Source organism: Acomys russatus, chromosome 21, assembly GCF_903995435.1.
Source record: "Acomys russatus chromosome 21, mAcoRus1.1, whole genome shotgun sequence".
In the NCBI taxonomy this organism is placed as follows: Eukaryota; Metazoa; Chordata; class Mammalia; order Rodentia; family Muridae; genus Acomys; species Acomys russatus.
The window spans coordinates 51,922,271-51,942,546 of NC_067157.1; the positions used below are offsets into that span (position 1 = coordinate 51,922,271).

Below are 20,276 nucleotides of genomic sequence, written 5' to 3' on the forward strand. Positions count from 1 at the left end.
TTCTTTTAAGATAGGGCCTTTCTATGCAAGCCTTGTTGACCTGGAATACACTATGTAGAGCAGCTTGGCCTTGAACTCACCAAGATGCTATCTCTACCTCTTTCTTCAGTGCTGGAAGAGGGACATTGGGCTATCTTTGATATTTGTGTTGAGATTACCCTGTGAGAGAAGAAATTTACCTCCTAGTTGTGTGACTTCTCCGCCTTTGCTATCTAAACAAAGTTAAATACTCCCTCTTTCATACTTGGGAGTGCTGAATTGTGCATGAAGCGCCTGAGCCATACAGGGTGCACTTCTGAAGCCTTAGGTTGAAATGGCAAAAAAAAAAGCACTACTTTGTTTGGGGAATTACACAGAAAGCAGACAGTCACTGAAGACCTAAGGGGTTCTATAAACCCTGGTTGTGTCATTTCAGTCAGCATCAAAACAGGCCTGCATAGTTGTCACCCTCTAGCAGCCGGGGACGCGGGCACAGACTGCGGACTAGTGTCTCCAGGGTCAGGTGGCAAGGGGCAGGTTTCAGATGTGATCCCAGGCGTCTCTCTCGGGGCCTTGGGCCTCTACTGTTACATGCATACATGCCATGCCCAGTCCTGTCCCCACATCAGTTTCCAGCAGAAGGGGATGAGGCCAGACTCCCCCACATTGTCACTGGCACAGACCATGGAACTAGGGTTGTACTTATTGGCAGAAGAATATGGTTGTCTTCACCTTTTAAAGGCAAGAGCGAGTTTAAGGGTTGGAGGCTCAGGGCTAAAGCACATATTTATGTATTGTTTTCCTTATCCTTTAATAGGGATGGACAGCAGGGTGTGGAGATCTCCTTTTTCTGTCAGACAAGGTACAAACTATTCATTAGTTTTTACTGGTTTACAGTAGTTTACAAATATTTTTGTTTTTTAAGTTTTTAACGTATGTTCTGTGTCTTTAAATTTTAAATCATGTTGTAAAGGCCTGTTTTCTTTTGAGGTTATCTAAGAATTTTCCCCCCATTTATTCTGGAACTCTGACTTTGTCACCTCCCATGCTTAAATCTTCACCCTTCTAGAATCCCGTCTGGCCATGCACTGTGACATGGTGTCCCAGTGTTCTGATGGTTTTCCTTGGACAGCCGTTTGTGTTCACCTCAAGCCGTGTATGAAATGCTTTTGTGTTTCCTGCTGCTCCACTGTCAGTGCCGTGTGCTGAGTGCCTTGCCTCTGCTCCGCTCTGTTGCTCCGGTTCTAGTTGAGCCGCCATCCCACCTGTTTTCTTGCACATGGCTTAGAGTAAGTTGGGTCACTTTCCTATCATTTACCTTTTCTTCAAGGCTACGGATTTGTGCTGAGATTTTACAAAATAGAGTCTTTATGTATCAGTTTATTGCATTGTAGTGAGCAACAAAAAACCCAGAAAGCCAACCAAACAACCCCTTGTCGGGGCTCAGGAGCCCCAGCAATCCTGCCTCGGTTCTCCACAGCTCTGGGGTCACAGGCAGAGGTAGCCTCACCCAGCTTTGTATGCGAGTGCCAGGCCTGAGCTCAGGTCCACATGCTCATGCAGCAGGCACTTCTGCCCACCGAGCCATCTCCCTGGCCCTGTACTAAACTTGTATTCTGTAGAGGACAAAATACAGTGTGTCAGCCTGCCTTCAAGATGTTGCTAAAAGCGACTCATTGCCAGCTCTGTGTACACTCTGGCCTCCTCAGTATCTCTCCTTTTATAAACAAAGAGTTAAAACCACCACATAATTCAATTAGTGAAGAACCTTCATCTATTTGAGATCCTGTCTGATGTGGCTTCCTGCATGGTTGACCATTCCGAAAGAGAGCATATATTGGCAGCTCTCCCAGTGAGATCACAGTTGGGCATCTATCTAGTTATCCTTTTAAGTGTGCACTAGTATAGACAGTGTTTGCTGGTCCCATCCCCGGCTCTGGGAAGCACTGAGCCCATCATTCATTGCTTGGCATATTCATCTTGCAAAACCCAGCTGCGGAGTCAACTGCTGTGGGACCTACTGTTGTGCTGTGTGTTTATTGGGTTTAAGATTTAGGAAATTGTTCCTGTCTCTGGCAAACATTCCCAACTCAGTTAAATTTCCCTAAGCCAACTTATCTAGGTCAGATGCCATTTATTACGTCCTGGGGTTGGGGACATAGTGTGTCTTTGGAAATAATTACAGTACATTGTGTGTCACTCCCCCTGCCCCCTCTTTATAGGAGGAAAGATAATTTCTCAGGAAGAGACACAAGGCTGACCATTTAGGTCAAATAGGAACATGGAATAGACCATGCTAACACCTCAGTCTCCAACTTGCAGTCTCCAGAGCCATAGACAAGGCATCTCTGCTGGTTAAGTGCCCCCTTCCAGCTATACTGCTCCTGTGGCAGCTTCTGCGAATGAACATACTTGGAAACAATTAGGAAATCCAATTTGGAAACAGCAGTGGATGATCACATGGAAATAAGTGGGTCCACACCAAAGTAATATTTGAAATGGCCGCCGTGCCTTCTCCTCTCTGGTCAAGGACGTCAGCAAGAGTGACATGCACGTCACCACCAGAGGGTTGGGAATCTGACCGCGAACTGTGCTGCAGGCCTTCCAGGCTCATGCCACTGCCTTATGGGCAACTAGCCAGGCAAGGTAGTGCACGTCTCTAACCCCGGGACTTGGGAAGCAGAAGCAGCGGGTTCTGTGAGCTCCAAGTCAGTCCAGTCTACACAGTGAGTTCCAGGCTCCACAGAGAAACCCTGCCTTAAATAAAGTAAATAAGTGCATAAACAAATAGACATTTGAGGAGGGTTTTCAGGACCTGAGGAAGGGTCACACAGAGGTCTAGTCACTAGTAAAGTGGGAATACATTCAAAACTTGGCAACTTGTCCTCTTGGGTAGCTACTGGAGGCAATGCTCTGATTCTTATTAGCAAGTCACTAGGAGCCATTGTGGTAATGCGGCCGGTAATCCCAGTGCTCAGCAGGCTAAGGCAGGAAGGTTTCACATTCTGGGACTGCTTGGGCATCATGGAAATCCTTCTCAAATAAATGATATATTTATATTTGTGTTTAAACTGTCATCTATTATCTATCCAATTATCATCTATTAATCATCTATCTACCCTATCTATCTATCTGTGCGCTCATCTATCTCACTAAGAACCTGGTGGGAGATGATTTTTTCCCAATACTGAAAGACTCAGCCCAGTGCCTGGCTTGTGGCAGGTTAGAGTCACACTTGTGCTAGTGCTCAGCTCTAGGAAGGGTTGCTCTTACTCACTTACCAGTCAGGGGATGGCTTGCCCTTTCAGGGTGATTTATTATTGGTGCTTAACAGAACACTAAAAATATTTCCTTTTATTTTAGGTATTATGTTTTGCCTCCATGTTTGTAAGCTCACATGTGCAGCCTGGAGGGTAGACGAGGCAGCAGATGGTCGTCCAGGCCATCCAGGCCGTCCAGGCCATCCAGGCCATCCCTGGAACTGCAGTTACAGGTGGCTGTGAGGAGTCTTGTGGGTGCTGAGAACTGAACCCAGGTTTTCTGCAAGAGCAACAAGTACTCTCAACTGCTGAGCCTCTCTAGGCTGTTAATAGGGCTTTTGTTTTTCTTTCTGTTTTTGTTTTTTGAGACAGGGTTTCTCTATGTATCTCTGGCTGTCCTGGAACTTGTTCTGTGGACCATGTTGGCATCCAACTGAGAGATCTGCCTGCCTCTGCCTTCTTAGTGCCCTGCTTATTAGGACACTTTTTTTCTCTTGGTTTTCAAGACAGGGTTTCTCTGTGTAGCTTTGGCTGTCCTTGACTCACTTTGTAGACCAGGCTGGCTTTGAACTCACAGCGATCCACCTGCCTCTGCCTCCCGAGTTCTGGGATTAAAGGCATGTGCTACCATACATGTTAGTTTTAATTGTGTCACTTGGGCAATCCAGTTTACAACACAACTAACAAAATTCTCAGTAAATCACCTCTGAGAAAGAATCAGGTCTTTTTTTTTTTTTTAACCTGGTAGCCAGACAACACCACAATCAGGAGTATCTACAGTGTTTTATAAAAATGAATGTATTTAGGAAGATTAAAGCCCAGTACTCTAGAATATTTGGATAGATGTATTGGTCGCTGACTGGTAAAATTCTAATATCACAATGACTGCTTGCTCAAAAAAAAAAAAAAAAAAAAAAAAAAAGTAGCTCAAATCCTCAGAGAACAGAGACTACATCTCCTGGACCAAGCTTCCCAAGGTGTGTGTGTGTTGACCTGGAACAGTGCCCATGTAGTGAAGAGATTCTGGCTAAATGGACTAGGGTGTGGATAGTGTTCTCATGGAGTCCCTCAAGGCTAAGGAGATGACAGCAAACAACCAACTCTCTGACTCTCTCCAGGAGGACAGCAGTTTATTGTAGTGAAACTGCGCTGGAGTTTTATATACGGCCCCCATGGGTACATCGCTCATGGCTGCACAAGCCCTCACTGAACCACAGAGGCGCAGAGCGTGAATTAATAGCAACATAATGCATTTCTACCACAGCCCCCACATTCCATTAGGTTACTGAAAGAGCCTCACCCAGTGCTGCGGACAGCTCACGCACTGAGTACAGTGCCTTTCAGCCTACTCCCTCCTGCTATGCTGATTAATCGTCACAAGCCACTTTAGGAGGACAAACTTACATCAGAGGTTTAGACGTTCCCACCTGCATGCAGCGCGTGGAAATGGGAGCACTGGCATGACATTCAGAAAAGATTTTTTTTCTAATAATAGAAACAAGCACCTGGGACAAAAACCCAACAATGTATAGAAAGTACACAAGTGCATGCATGAAGAGATGTATGTAGTACCCTTCGCATCTAATACTTTGCATATAATACACTTTATACATTTACTGCATATTGCACAAACCCAGTTACACAAACACACACACGCACACACACATGCACACACACACACACATACACACACACACACACACAAACTCTCTGGTGTCACTATGTAAGCTGTCCTCACAGAGGATGGCTGTACATGACATTCTGAATGAGCTTATTCGTGACTTTTTGGAAAATAGACTCAACAGGCAGTTCTCTGTGCAGTCATATCTTCACATATGAGTTATCCATGGCACAAGGTCTGCTCTCCTAAATGTAGGATTCTTTAGCACATTGGAGTTGGTCGACCTCAAAGACCACGTGGCTGTGTTGTCTCCCGAGACAGTCCAGCTTAGCCTTCTGCATGGACTCGGACATGGTCCTCAGTCGGTGCAGCTCAGCTCTCCCCTGAGTTTCTACAGAGACACTGACAGTCTGACTCTGTCTCCAGTGCTCAGTGATGGGAGACACGCTGTGTCCACTGGGCATCCCTTCGCTGTGGTGAGAAGGCAGAGGAGGCGATGCTGTGCTCCATTTGAGCATCCTTGCTCGCATACTCGCAACTGTCTGGCCACCGTAGGCCATGAGTCCACCTGTCTGGTAGTGCATGGCCTCTTCATAAGATGGTGGGCTCCCTGGTTTCCTCACATCAACCAGCTGGAAGATGTTGTCGACTGAGAGGGCCCAGGTTCCAGACAAGCTGAAGCCCAGAGCTGTTTGGCTTTGGATTTCCAACTCATTTTCCTGGATGATTCTGCCAGCAAGCTGGCTTGCTTTCCTCAAGTCTTTCCTGATTTGGTCTCTAGAAAAGTCTTTGGATTTCTCAGACTCAGTGTCTGAGGTCTGGGCCGGGGGTTTCTTGTGAGAAGCAAAGGAAAACGACATGGAGTGCTTTCGAATTTCTCTTTGGGGTTTGAGCTTGTCTGTCTTTGTGGTGAAACTCTGGTGTCTGGTGAAGAAGTTTCTTTTGGGACAGGAAGGAGAAGGCACATGTGAGCTGTGCAAAGATTCACCTGGGGAGACACTGGAGAAAGCTTTGGGTAGGGGTCCCCTTGGCAAGGCTAAACCTTGGTCTGCAGTCTTTATCTTCAGATCCACTGGTCTCTTGGGTTTGCCTTCAGCTGCTGGGAGGACTTCCTCTGCAAAGGGATCTTCAGCCTCATCACCTTCAAAACAGGCATCCTGGGGCATGGTGAAGCCATCCTCACTCTTTGTCAGCTTTTGCTTTGTCATCTGGCCCACGAGGCACTCTTGGGAGGGTGACATGTTGGGTTCAGAGAACCGCCTGTCTTGCTGGCCAATGGAGCTTTTCAACCTGGCTACCATGCTAAGCGTGGGCTCTGAGCTTGACTCACAGGTGTCCCGTGGGCCCAGGGTATCCTGGCCAACCACTGTGGCAGCAAAGCTCTCCAGCTGCCTGCTGGCAGGGGTGATGGCACTCGTGGGCTCCACGTCTGGGTCATTGCTGTCGTAAGCTGAGTCATTCTGCAGAGTTGACACATCTGGGGAAGTTAAGGAAGAGTTGAACATTTTGTCCAGGCTCCTTAACAGCAGTATTTGTTTCAGACAGACCACCCTATTTCTGCCTATGGTGATCTGGTAGAGGCGTGTTGGGGCATGATTTTGACAATAAATTGAATACATTAAAACTTTGTTTCTGTCTAAAATGATCTTTAAATGGTAAGAAAATGGAAAAATGAAATGGAGGGAGGAAGAAGGGAAAGAGATGCAAGGGAAAGAAGATGACAGTGACAGTATTCTTTAGTTTATTGATTTGAACTCACAAGATTGATCCTTTGGGTAGCTCTTGGATTGGATCAATTTCCACTTTACTAAACTCACATTCCATTGTAGAGCTGGACTTTCCTTACTCCAACCCACAGCTAACATTTACTTGGCAGAATCAAGAGTTATTCGTGACTTAGAATAGGAGGGAGAAAGTTACAGGTCGACACAGAGAGACGGCAGTGTAAGGGCGTGCTGCGGGTAATCACAGCGTGCTTCGTGGCTAACGACGTCCTTACAGAATTCTGATTTGTGAAGGCAAATCCTGCGTCTAATACAGGAGGCATGCTTTGCATCATTGCATGGAGCACCGGTGACTGGCACACACTTCTCCCCAGAGCCACAATCAAGTGACAGAATGTTCCATACCTGAACTGTCAGTGTGCTCCAGGGAGTCATCAGAAGTGATGCGGGAATGTGTCGGAATGTTCTCCCCAAATATTTCTAAGCAGTTGTCAATGAGGAATTCCACTAGCGTCTTAACCTGTGCGGGTTAATGCAGTAATGCGCTTTATTATTATATGGCTTTTTTGAGGCACACATTTTTTTTTTCAGAATTAAAAAAGCAACTTTTACTTTGAAGTAACTGAAGACTTCATTTAAGGAAGTAGTTGTCCAGACTTCTAGCTGAACAGGCAGAATGTGATACACAGGAGAAAAAGAACAATGTGTTTCTTCCAGCTGAGGGTGGGGGGTGGGGTGTGGGCGTGGGCGTGGGGAAGCCCTGCAAGTGTCTGCTGCTGAGATCTGTCTCCCAGGACAACAGAGCATGCATAATGTCTGCACTTCAGCAAATGCATGCACCCGAGACATGTCCTGCAGCACAGACCTCCACTGTGGCCCCTGAGTTACTTCAAGAAACTCAAAGCAGAAGCTGTTCAGTGCTCGGCTTTGCCAGGGGGTGAGCTCACGACCAGGGAGTTTCTCCTGTAGAGGCAGGGCGTACCTTACTGTTCAGGTCCTTCTGGGCCTGGAAGGACAGGCCGTGGTCATTCTGCAGGGTGAGCATGTTGGGCCCGATGCAGATGGCTAGGTTGCTAGAGTCCATCTTGTTAACCTCGGCGTTCTTGCTGATGAGGTGCAGCACGGAGACCAAGTGCCTGAGCAGGAGAAGATTGGGCCGCGGGAGGCGGTTGGCAACCCTGGAATAAAGTTGAGGGATGATGGTTTTCCTGTAGCTTTAGCCTCTCGAGAAGTTCTACCCAAACCGGACTTCCTTTAAAACGAGGAAGGTGCATTTTCACAAGAGACATTGTGAAGTGCTCACATTGCTGCAGCAGCTGACATGGAATGGGCCAGCCAACCTCAAGGTGGTGCTAACTGGGACCCCAGAGCTTCCCCTCTTTATCACACACACACATGCTGACTGTGAAGCAGAGTCTGTGCAACCATCCCAGTCCGCCTCACATTTTGAAAAAGCCAAAAACTGTGTCAGAGACTGATTTTTTCACACTGTTTTGGCCTGTAATTTCCAAATGAAGAGCACCTATTTTGTTAGCATTCTGAAAAATCATTAGAATCAGTCTATAAAAGCATGCTTATTAAAGTAGGGAAAGGCCGTACTTAAATGTAAACATTGTTCGAGTGATAATAAATTAGATTCTTTAAGTTTTGGTATTTCAAAAAATGAAGTGAATTCAACACATGGATCCCTTTCATTTCTTGGCATTATTTTTATCAAAGGATTTTATGTGGAAGTAGAAACATCGTGATAAGCTTAGTATTCTGAGGGCAAGGGGAGGGGCAGAAACTCCAGCTTCGGTGCTGGGAGCAGACGTGCAATTCCACACAGACTCCCTGGGCCTCACAGTTTCTACGAGTCAGGAATCTTGAGGCTATTGCAGTTTTATGTAGGAGCAAAGATGGAGACCTTGGCTCCCGCGCTAACAGAAGACTTACTGCTTTAGGGCTTCGATTCTGTCCTCCTCACTTGGCTTCTCCAGGGCGTCCATCCACTCCTCAAAGAGGTCACAGGAGAGCAGCTTCAGGGGGATCCCTCGGAGGAAGTCCTGAAGGGAGAAAGGGGGTTCGACCGCCTGTTTGCGTTGTGCTGTGAGATCTTTTACCTCCTCCTAAACCCTTAGATCAGCGGGCTGTGCCTGGCTGGAAGCAGTGCCAGGTCCTGGTTCCTTGCTGAGTTTGTCAGCGCGCCCCCATCAGGCCATCTGCTGCAAACGCCGCAGGCTCACCTTGAAGACCACAGCCAGGAGGTGCACGGGGAGCTGGTTCAGATCCACAGAGCCCCCACAGTTAAGCTCCTCCTTCAGCTCCTTGCGGGCTTTCTCGCTGGCGGCTTTCCTGAATATTCCCTCAGTTGCAGGGCCTTTAAGGCAGAGGATGGTGAGGATATCCTGCGGGAGCAGACGCAACATCAGAAAACAGTCACTTGGAGACATCCACGTTGCTGCTGTTAATGCATGGAAACCTTTGTGCAGACTCGTGTTACAGGAGGAGAGGCTTACGTGCTTACTGAAGGCGGCACTACAAATGACGCCCCTTTACTCATTTTTCTCAGAGGAGGTAAATTGTGAAAGCATTAATTTTGCACATTTGAAAATTATTTTGTGCCTTGTCTCTCCTCTCAAATGCTTTCACAGAATCACTAGTTTCTCCACATTCCTGCTCCGCTGAAGTTCCAAGTCTTTCACCTTCTACAGCCCACACGTCTGTAGGGAGGGAGGGCCCGTCATGCAGACCATATTGATGAGTACAGCTGGCAAACAGCTTCTAAACTGGGCTGGACAGAAGGGCTGGGCTTTGAAAGAAAAAGTCCACCCTGTGCAGATTTCCCAAAGACTTTCCAGGTCCCACAGAAAATGGAAGTAGGTTTATGTGTCAACGCACACCTACCTGGATGGGTTTGGGGAGCGTGTCATTTTCTCCACAGATGGTTGACAAGGGCTGATCAAACAGTGACACTTTGAGCTCTGGTTCCAATGACCCAGAGAAGTCAGATGAAGGAGAGAGCTTCCTCATGAGAGAAGGCCAGGACAGCACCTTCTTCCTCTTTTTAACTTCTATAGCCAAAGAAACAAGGAGATAAAGAGAAAAAAAAAAAAAATCAGTGCTAATACACCAAGATCCAAATGAGAACATGGCTGGTGTTGACCATGTCATCCTATCTGTAGCATGCCATGAAAAACAAAACAAAACAACCCCAAAAACACAAAACCAAAAACCAAACACTGTTGAAAACTCGAGGCCAAGGGCATGACCTGTGATCTAGAAAAACCAACCCCCAACAACCACACTGTCTCCAAGGCAGCCGGTCCCCAAACATCAACACCAGGTTCCTCAAAGGCCACACCTTTCCTGTTTTCACCTTCACAGCCATTAGCTACAGAAAACTAGCAAAATTCAACCATGTGGGTCAAAACCACCCATTATAATGTATTCCTAATGACTACAGAGAATAAATGGATATGATTTAAATTTATTCCATCTAATGTGCAAGTTACAGAGAGAGGAAGTATTTTGCTCAAGATCCTTGAGAAGGTTCTGGGTAGGGCCGGCGGTTCACTGCCATCCTAGCATCTGGTCACCACTAGAGGGGGCTACATCACCCAGGGAATCCTGCAGTCACCTAGTTGGAGTTTTACTTCAGGAGCTAATTTACGGTTCTCCAGGAAGGCAGGCACCCAGGCTTGGCACTTTGCCAAGTATCCTATGCCTCTGACAACCAGGAACCTTGTGTGCAATGGGTACTGGATCTGAAAAGTTCCCTTCTATCGCACCCACCCCCCACGCTTTTAATTTTAAACAATTTTCCTAAACAACTGGCATATGTTTTTACATATTTTGTACTGGCAGTGGAAGGAAGACAAGAATGATGTGGTCCGTCCTGACACTTTGGGAGGGGTGGTCAGATCTGACGCATGCCCTAATGGAGCACGTTATGAAAGAGAATAAGAAGACTGGATGCTTGATTCTCCGGGGATGAGGATTAGCAACAACTCCTCATGGGCTCTTAGATGCGGCTCCGCTAGAGAAGGAAGCAAGTGGTAGGCGTGGTTCTTCAGTGTGTGCAAGGTTTCATCCTCAAGGCTTACAAAGCCCGAGACTTGGCAGCCTGGTTGGGAACCCCCTACGGAGCGGGCACTGGCTACAGACAGAATCTCCCTTCCTATAGCACTTGTTCTATTCAAGGGTTAATGTTCTGCAGTCTCTCGGAACACTCAGAAAACAAATTCCTAGTAAAGGCAAAGTTCTGTGGTTTTGCAAACCGAGAGCGGCTCACCAGAGAGATCAGTATGTTTTCAAAACTCACCAATTAGCTGGCAAATGCTGTCTTCACTCTCACATGATGTCAGCAGCGGAAGCGCCTTAATATCACCCTGGAAACATGTATTTCAGTTAAAACAGTGACTGAAGAAGACACCCCATCCAAAAACGCACATGCAGTCTTTTAGTCATCTTAAAAATTAAGTCAACTGCATCGATTCTGTCTTTTATCTTCTCATCATTATTGTGGATTTCAATAGATGTGTTTAATTTATAATCTGATGTTCATTTTCAACTGATAATTAAACACCCCAAATGAGTAAGGAAAAAAAAAAAAAAGAGCATTTTCTATCTTCTCACAGTGAGGAATAAGAAGTTTAAAACATCACTTTCTTACCTCTGACTGACATTCAATTAACGTCTCCATGTTCTTGGCATTAAGTGTTTTTGGCTGGAAGAGAGGGAGAAGTATCATTAGTGACGGTCCTTCAGCTCTCGTCTGCGGGCGAGACAAATGGATGAGCATGAAGGACTCACAGCATCAGTGCTGCTTATCAGCTTCATTGGAGTTGGGGCTGACAGTTCAAGGGGTATTTCTCTATCCTGAGTCTTTGATTATGTCTACAATAAATCATAAAGGAAAAAGAGTTACAAAGTAGAATAACCAGTCACATTTCAGAGTCAGTTTGACAAAAACAAACAACCATCCCTCCCCCAGAACCTAAAGCTACTGGATAGAAAAGTTTTCACTTAAAACCAATCCTACAGTAGACAGCATTATGAGAATCTCACCCAGTTTTTTATTTGCATCTTATTTTATCCAAATGAAATAAAAATTCCTACATTTCCATGAAATAAGATAATATTGGTCTTTCTTACTGTCGCCTACTATTAAGAACAACAGATGAGAAAGTTCATCCTCAATTCCCTAAGCCAGATGTTTTTACTGCTCCAGCACTTTGCTGTTCCTTATTACACTCCCACCAAGAGAGTCTGAATACAAATTACAATAACTAACACTTTTTCCTTTTTGAGAGCTCATATGTACTCTATTAAAGGCTTTGCACTCTCATCTAACCCAAGAAAAAAGGAAATTTATTTCCAGGATACTACGTACAGTATATAGAAAGAAAAGATAACGTTTGCAGAATTCCTGAACCCCCAAGTTGCAGCTGTCACGCGGCAGCCGAGCAGTCTGCATTTTGAGTCATTCTAAGACAGACACATATTTCTCCGCAGAGCTGTTTTCAGCGGCACTGGTCCCTGAGACTTAAGGGACCCAAGACCCACGACCCACACAACCTGTCCTGCTAATCTACAGCACTTACCCTGGAAGGGTCTTCAGCCAGAGTTCTTTTTACCTCCAGCGAACTATGGAAAATGGGAGACACAGCATGACACTCTGACACTAGGAATCCACCCACTGAGGCAAGACACTGGAGCCCTCAGCCTCATGTGTTGTGCGTTATATGTGGCGGGGGCGGGCAGGTGGAAACTCAGTCTATTACTGGGGCCGGAAGGAACATCATGGGCTGTCACCCAGTCAGAGCCAGCCAGACACTGCCCAGCTCTCACTTCCTCATTCCTTTTAGGGCAGTGAGGGTTCTTTCCCAGCGCGCCTCCCCCAAACCCCAGCCTGCCCCATTCCCACCCCATTTCAAAGTAAAAATTTCTACAAAGTACTAGGGGTGGAAAACATGACATATCAAACATAGGAGAAAGCTCTGATTAATGTCAAAGGTGGTATGTGCAAGTGAGAAATCTTGTTATTCTGTGTGTAAACATTTTATTTTTCTAAAGAGGTTGTGTCAGCCCCCCCTCCTGCTTTGGGTATCCTGTTTGGATGCTGATCCTCATCACCCACCATCCTCTCTGCCCGCCAGGACTAGACATTAATTGGCACATCTAGGGCCGGGCTGTTGCCATAAAACCAGAACAGAGACCAAGGAATGACTTCCCCTCTTTGAAAAATAATTACCCCCCAAAAGCAACTTCATTTTCTTTGGAACTAGGGGACTTCCCATTGAGAATTATATTTCTTTCTTACACAGAGAACCACAGCTCTAGGCTGGTTGTGAAATACAGTGGGAGGCAGTCAGACTGGCACAGGTGCACTCATCAACAGTTTTGCGAAGTGGAGTAAAAGAGTCACATGCTTGTCAATACCTTGGCATCTTTGGAAGTTTAAAAGAAGTGGTTGAATTGCTAACACTATAAACTATATTGCACGTCAAAGCGCCCTCCGGTCTGGCATCGTCTGTTGTACCGCCACCTTTCTTTCTTTCGGACCAAATCATGTCTCGTGTGGACATGAACTGGCATTGCACCTCAGGACTATGGCTTTGAATGTCTGACCAATAATTTGATGTTTAGCTCTGTGGCATTCCGCTGACTTGTCTTAGATGCTTGTTACACCTTTGGTGCTGGAGGTTAAATCCAGCCCCTGAGACAGCTTCCCAGCTGCACTCCCATGCAGGATTGCTCCTAGAGTTCTCTGGTGTCAAAGGCACTGCTGCTCTGGAGAAGGCCTCTTCTTCTCAGCAGGCAGAAGTCTTCTTGGCGCTGTGGAAATGGAACCTACTTTCCAAGGGCTTTCAACTTAACCCTGAGTTTTCTTCTGAAGATGTTCAACTTGCAGACTTGGCCTCTGCGGTATATTCCCCCAAGAGACCCAGCTCAACTCTTCTAGAAACGGAAGACTTCAGCACAATGGTGTACACATTGCTCTCGGGGCACTGGCTCCCATTCTTGGCCTTACGATGAACTCTGCTCATGGTTCTGAGGTTAAAATGTGAGCCTGCTAAGTCATACCTAATACCTTCATGTGTGCTGCATACTCGCCTGGATATTTTCAAGAACCTCATTGCACGTAGTTACCAGCACACTGTGCGGAAGTGTGTCTTCCTGTGTCACAGTTCGGACAACTAGAGTTCCTCTAGTCATACCTACTCAAGTCACTCAGCTGTGCCCTCTGACCCTGAGCCCCAAATCAGCCCATGCTTCCTCTCAGGGTAACTCTTCAAGTGGTTCAGTTGTGAGTGAAGGTAAGTCATCTATAGCTGGTTTGTCAAGCCAGGGCTTCTTGAGGAACACTTGGCAGAGAGATTTAGGACACAGTCCTGAAACCTCAGAACCCCCATATTATCACTTTCGTTAATAATAAATAAATAACATACAATCCACACAATCAATGGTGTGGTGACTTGCAGTAACAGCTACACCAACAGATTTGTGTGTACATGTATGTGTTTTGTGTGTGGTATGTGTTAAGTATGTGTGTGATATGGAATACCATGATATCGCTCAGGTGTGCCTGTGGAGGCCACAGTTAGGTTTCTTTCCCCCATTTTATCTTGTTTTGAGACAGGGTCTCTTTACTGAACTTGGAGTGTCCATCATTTTGTTTAGATTGGTTGGCCATGAACCCTTTCTCCATCCTCTGCCCATCACTGGGGTTATAGAAGCATGTTGCGTGCTGGGTTTTCCATGGGTATTGGGGGTCCAGATTGAGATCTTCATGCTTGTGTAGGAGGCCCTCACCCACTGAGTCATTCTCCAGACCCCTACACTGGCAAATCTTTGCATATATCTATAACTCCCAACAATGGACCAACAACATCCAAGGGAGGTGTTGTGTTATTAGGGCCAAAATACAGCAGTGACCATGGCACTAGGAAAGAGTAGGTTGGGCCTTCACGTTTCTAAATCAGAAACTTGTCAGCTTTTATAGGTCCCAACTGTTGATAATTGAATCCAAAGGTTAGGCATTCATCAACATTGGTGCCCCTGCAAAGCCTTATGGTCAACACCCAATTAACAGATGCCTTTGTATGACTGTTTGAGAGCTACCATCAGCGGTTGTCCTGGCTGTGGCACCAAGGAAACATTCTGTCACTGATGTGACTCTTTCCAAATGCCGTGCAGCGGGAGCAGAGTTGGAAACATAGATGTCTGTGGAAGAAAGGCCTGCTTCTAAAAAGTTCACAATAACAGTTTTCTTAGCACTAGAAACATTTGTAAAGACAGTGTGAGATTTGGAAGTATTCTTTTCTTTTTCTTTCTTTTTTTTTTTTAAGGTTTAAAAAAGATTTATTTTGTTTTATGTGTATGGGTATTTTGCCTGTGTACATGTATGTGGACCATGTATATGTGTGCCTGGTACCTGCAGAGAGGGCGTCAGAGTCCCTGGAACTGGAGTTATAGATGCAAGCCTCCGTGTTGATGCTGGGAGCTAAATTCAGGGTTCTTAACCACTGAGTCACCTCTCCAGCCCCTGTCACAATTTTCAAAGATGAAAACGAGCTATTTATTTTTATATCTTTTTTCTCCAGCCCATTTCTTTGAAGAACAAGCTTGTGTCCTCTTGCATGACAACATTTTGCCTTCATTTGATGGGAAGGAACCCAGATGGCTTTTGCAGGGTTGAAGGAAACCTCAATGAGAACCACACTTGTAATCTTGCTTCCCATTCTAGAACTCTCATCACCTGGTTCCTGATTCTACCCTGCTCTCTGCTCCAGACCCTGCTCTGCTCTCACTGTGGTCAGTCTGGAAGGACAGGAGGCTCTGCTGTGGGGCTCGGGCCTTACATACTGTGGTGTGTGTGTGTGTGTGTGTGTGTGTGTGTGTTGTGGGGAAGGCCTTTCCTTCCCTTTCCAACTTCCAGTCTCAGCGACCACTTCTGCCCAGCCTGTGGTGCACAAGACTTTGTGAAGCATTTACCACGAGCCGTTTGCCCTGCCTACCGGGGATGCTCTGCCTACCCGGGAAGCACCAGCTCAATATTTAGTCTCTTCATTTTGAGCAAGGATCCTTTTCTCTCTTCCTAGGGCCACCTAGGGGAGTTCTCAACCTGTGGGTCTCAACCCCCTTAAGGGCTTGTCTAATGACCTTTGCCCTGGGGGTGGGGTGGGGGGAACGAGGAGGTTCTGCCTATCAGATAGCCTTCCCATGTCACATTTACATTATTATTCATTTATATTTACAGTAGCAAAATTACAGTTATGAAGGAGCATTGAAAATAATTTTATGGTTGGGGGCGTCACCACAACAAGAGGAACTAACTGTGTTAAGGGTTGCGGCATTGGGAAGGTTGAGGACCACTTACCTAGGGGCTCAGATCCTGGCATTCCTTCACCTTAGTCCCATCGACTGCTCTCTGCACAAGTTCCTGCTTTCCCAAAGAGTTCATAGTTTCCAGCACCACCCCAGTGTCCTGCTGCTTACCAGGAGAAACATTTGGCTGATTGGTTCAGCTTCTAGAAGGTTCAAGTCATGGATTATCTTAAAGGGAAAGGCAGCCTTTCCTCCATGTTCTCCTGACTCCTGTCACATTCTTGCAGCCCACTGTTGTCCACTGAAAACCATCTCCTGGTGCCCTGCATCTGATAAACTGGTGTGATGTTCACCCCAACATCTGCCTGGTGGAAATCCTTAGCCCAGAACTTAGCTGAAGTTCCATCTCCTCTGCAAAGAGACTCTTCCAGGCTCTTCCCTCTTGGGCAGAGTTTCTGGAAAGCAGCAAATGGTAGCCACCTAATCTGTGTACATGTCCAGAACAGTGTTTTGCACCCAGTAGTCAACACTGCGCTTTGTTGTTTTCCTACGAAGACTGTTTGAAGAAATGAGAACATTGCAATCTCTGGGTGAGTTTCCCAAGATTAAAAATCGCAGGGCTGGAGAGATGGCCCAGTTGGGAAAGTCATGGGAAATTCAGACTTCCCACTGCTCCAGGCACGTCCTCGTTAGATGATGCAGGAAAGGCCCTGGGAATCAAGACTCAGCATCAAGGTCTGAGGTTGGGAAGCAAGCACAGGCCGGCTATCTTTATAGGTCCTGTAGCCAGACTGGGCCTTGGTTCTCACCTTTAAGGGGGAACTTGGGATTCTGTGGGCTGCACAGGATGCTGGCCTCCCAAGTTTCTTTATACCGTAAATTCTTGTCTGCTTATCACCTAAAAACCTTCTAGGACAGTTGATGGGGAGGCAGTATACAACAGGAAGAAGGTTTTCAACAGCCCCTAAGGCTCAGAGGAGGGATTTGCAGATAGAGGCCCAATCTAGGCCAGAATAAATAAAGTTCACAGCCCTCCTCTCTCTTGTTGGTAGGAAAAAGACTGTCTTCCATCCCAATTTTAATTCTTTATCAAATAAGGATTGCCCAAACTTCTCTGAGGATTTCTGGGATCCAAGAGTCCCCCGAAGAATGCACAGCATCACTGCTTCTTGCAGAACCATCCCCTGTCCTCACAAGCGCCTGTGTTTCTGCAACACCAGAGCTCAGGGCTTACGTCTTCTCCTCAGATAGTTCAATAGTTAATTTATCTTTGTGTCAGAATATAAAATGGCCTCAATATAAAATAATATTTGAAGAACTCTGTGTATTCAGAAAGCTGGCTTGAAATCCAGGAAAGGTTAGGACAAAATGATCTTTTAAAATTGCCTTTCTTGGTTACTGAGATCCAAATGAAGAATTAGAAATAAAACATCCTGCAATGGGGTGATTAGGATCTGAGTTGTTGATGTTTCAGACTTCCACAGTGCCAAGGGTGGGGCTTCAATTCACAGTGTATATCACCCAAAGAACCAAAGAATCTCCCCGCCTTTAAATATTCTGAGCCCATTTTGACCTGAAAAATAGAGCAAAGAAACCACAATTGCAGAGAGCTTACCACAGCAACCCTGAATACCAACCCTTAAAGTGTAAGTGAGTAACCTTTGGAAGGAAAATAAAGCAAAAACATTAGAGAAGTGCGCAAGTGATCTTTTTTGTTAGTATCTTACATTCATACCAATTCATACGTGGTATTTATAAAAGTCTGAATGAAAAATGTGGAAACTGAGAGAAACTGTGGAAACTGTAGTCTAGTTTGAGGGGTTTTGTTTGTTTTGTTTTCCTTAGTACTTAATTCCTTTGTCTGGTGGGTAGGGGTGGAGGTGGAGAATCACCCAGAGGTTTTATGTCTTTAAATGTTTGTTTATTTATTTGTTTGTTTGTTTGAGACAGGGCTTTTCTACATATCTCTGGCTGTCCTGGTGCTCACTATGTAGCCCGGGCTAGCCTCAAACTAACAGAGATCCACTTGCCTCTGCTGGAATTAAAGGGGTGCACCACTGTACCCAGCCCCCTACTTAAAGTTTTAAAAAGTATCTTACTTGAAATGTGTGGCTCTTTTCTCAAGTTCTGAGCCTTATTTAGGGAACTCTTAGCAGTGGGCCCTGGTGGTAGATTCAGGGTGTAGGCGGCATAGGCAGCCATGGAGTGCTACTGGGGAGGGAGTTGGGGTTGTTGAGTGTCTCTCACAAGAAGACAGGCTGGCAATAATAAGCCTGATACGATGGCCCCCAGAGGGAAGCAGATGAACAATCCTAGAGTGTGTGTGTGTGTGGGGGGGGCACATGGAGACTGTCTGTGGGAGTCACGCACATACTCAACTGCCCAGCTGGTTCTTGCCAGGGTCCTCCTGGAGTGGCAGAGAACAGGCCCTAGCTGTGATCTCTGGGGTCCACTACTCCTGGGCTCTTCCCACGTAAACAAGAACCCAAGGCTGACTCCTCCAGCCCTTCGTCCATAAAATTGCATAGGAAACTCTTGAAATCATTAGACATAGTTGTGTAAGCATGTGTCTCTCTTTGATGTTCAGATATTGACTGGGAAACTGTGAGCAAGTGGTGTGTGTGTGTGTGTGTGTGTGTGTGTGTGTGTGTGTGTGTGTGTGTACTCTTGCAGGCAGAGGGCAGAGATCAACACTGGCTGTCTTCAATTGCTTCCCACCTTAGTTTTTGAGGCATGTGCTTTCTCACTCTGTCTCTCTGACTGTCTCTTTGTCTCTGTCTCTCTCACTTGCTCTTGCTCTCACTCTCCCTCAATCTGAAATGTACCAATTTGGCTAGAACGGCTGGCCAGCAAGCCCCTTGGGCCTCCTATCTCCAGGTTCTCAGGGCTGGATTACAGGTGTATGTTGCTGTGCTTAGCTTTTTATGTGGATGCTAGACATCCAAATTCAAGTCCTCAAGCTTTGGAGCAAGCTCTTTACTGAGAGAGCCGCCACCTCTCTGGGCCCACAGCCCCACAGCCCCACAGGTGCCATTTCTCAATACCGTGCCATGTTTGGTTCTGGTAAGTCTCGCGATGACAGGCATTTTTCAAATCTGTTGTGCAGTGCTGTTCAAAGTGGAGTGTGAATGCTAGCCTTTTGGGTGAGAGGCTTCATGAAACTCTAAAAGCAGGCCTCACCCCACAGCTCTTGTTTCAGGAAGCTTGAGTGGGCCAGCAAATGTGCATGTCTCCCAGAGATGCTGGGGCAGCTGGCTCTTCAGAGCCATACTCGAAGGACTACTCTGGTGTGTTTTGCTAGTGTTTTGGGGCGGGAGGCGGGGGAGTTTAGCTGTTCTGTTGCTTGGTTATTCCCTGTTTCGTTGCTGGTTTCACACTTACGTCTTATTTCCCAAATTAGACTGCAGGCCTTTAAGATGGAGGAACTCATACTGACCTGGGATTCGAGTCCTCAGGATTCTGTGTGCAATTCATAAAAGCTGACTTTTGAGAGTGACAGAGAGTCAGGTTCCCTGGCAAAAGACAGAATCCCACTTTGTTGCATGTGCATTTGGACTTATTTCTTCTCCTCAGCATAGTGCTCAGTCCCATCTTGCTAGATATACACGTCGGGGGGGGGGTTCTAAAGGGACCCTTCAAGCTTCTTTGTTAAAAAACAGTCGCCAGGACACTTGTTAGGTGACTCAGTGACAGAACAGATAGTCTCCACTCAGCTCACTTAGAGTCCAAGATCTCCCTAAATGGACTTCATTAACTTTATCTTGCCCTCCTCCAAATAAATATGGCATTCCCCTTCCAGTGACTCACCCCCAGTTGCCGGTGTGTTCTGAGCCTGAGACACCTGTGTGTCCTCTGTGGCTACTCCTCAGTCAGCACTCAGCCCTCCACAAATGGCACTCTGTGTTCCTCAGACAATGGAAGGCAAACTTCTTTCATGCCATCCATGAGGACCCAGCGCATGTCCCCTTAGGTTTTTACCACAGGTATTGAGCGCATACTAACGACCACATGGTATGGTAGATAAGGCGTTTGGTTGCCTCGCTCTTGCCAAATGAGTGAAGGTAATGTTGACATCGTTCCTTCTCCAGCTTCCTTGCTGGATTTTAGAAGTTTTGAGGAAACAAACCAACACACAATGCCTACGCTACATCTTCAGCCAGCAGTATTCCTTGTAGTATCAAGCCTGGCACATGGTCTCGCCTACACTAGATAAATGATCTGCCACTGGGCTGCACTGCAGCCTTCACACTACTAAGAACTCCAGTAGGCATCCAGGCTTGACAGCCATGACTTGGAAACAGTTCTCTGGGTAAACTGACCTGGCAGTTTTGCGCCTGGGTTCTTTCTCGCTGCAACCACAGGTACCGGGCAACCTAGCGA

At 46.3% G+C, this 20,276-nt stretch overlaps 1 protein-coding gene across 1 annotated transcript; it reads right to left on the reverse strand.

The window, feature by feature from the left end:
• Nucleotides 1-4,281: 4,281 nt before the first annotated feature.
• On the reverse strand, nucleotides 4,282-12,336 carry Tagap (T cell activation RhoGTPase activating protein). Its single transcript, XM_051164308.1, has 10 exons — nucleotides 12,170-12,336; nucleotides 11,379-11,462; nucleotides 11,239-11,292; nucleotides 10,888-10,954; nucleotides 9,471-9,637; nucleotides 8,810-8,971; nucleotides 8,520-8,629; nucleotides 7,567-7,762; nucleotides 6,990-7,104; nucleotides 4,282-6,337 (listed from the first exon to the last, which is right to left on the reverse strand). The coding sequence occupies exons 2-10, from the start codon at nucleotides 11,403-11,405 to the stop codon at nucleotides 5,106-5,108; spliced, it is 2,130 nt and encodes a 709-aa protein (XP_051020265.1). The 5' UTR covers nucleotides 11,406-11,462; nucleotides 12,170-12,336; the 3' UTR covers nucleotides 4,282-5,105.
• Between the last annotated feature and the right edge of the window lie 7,940 nt (nucleotides 12,337-20,276).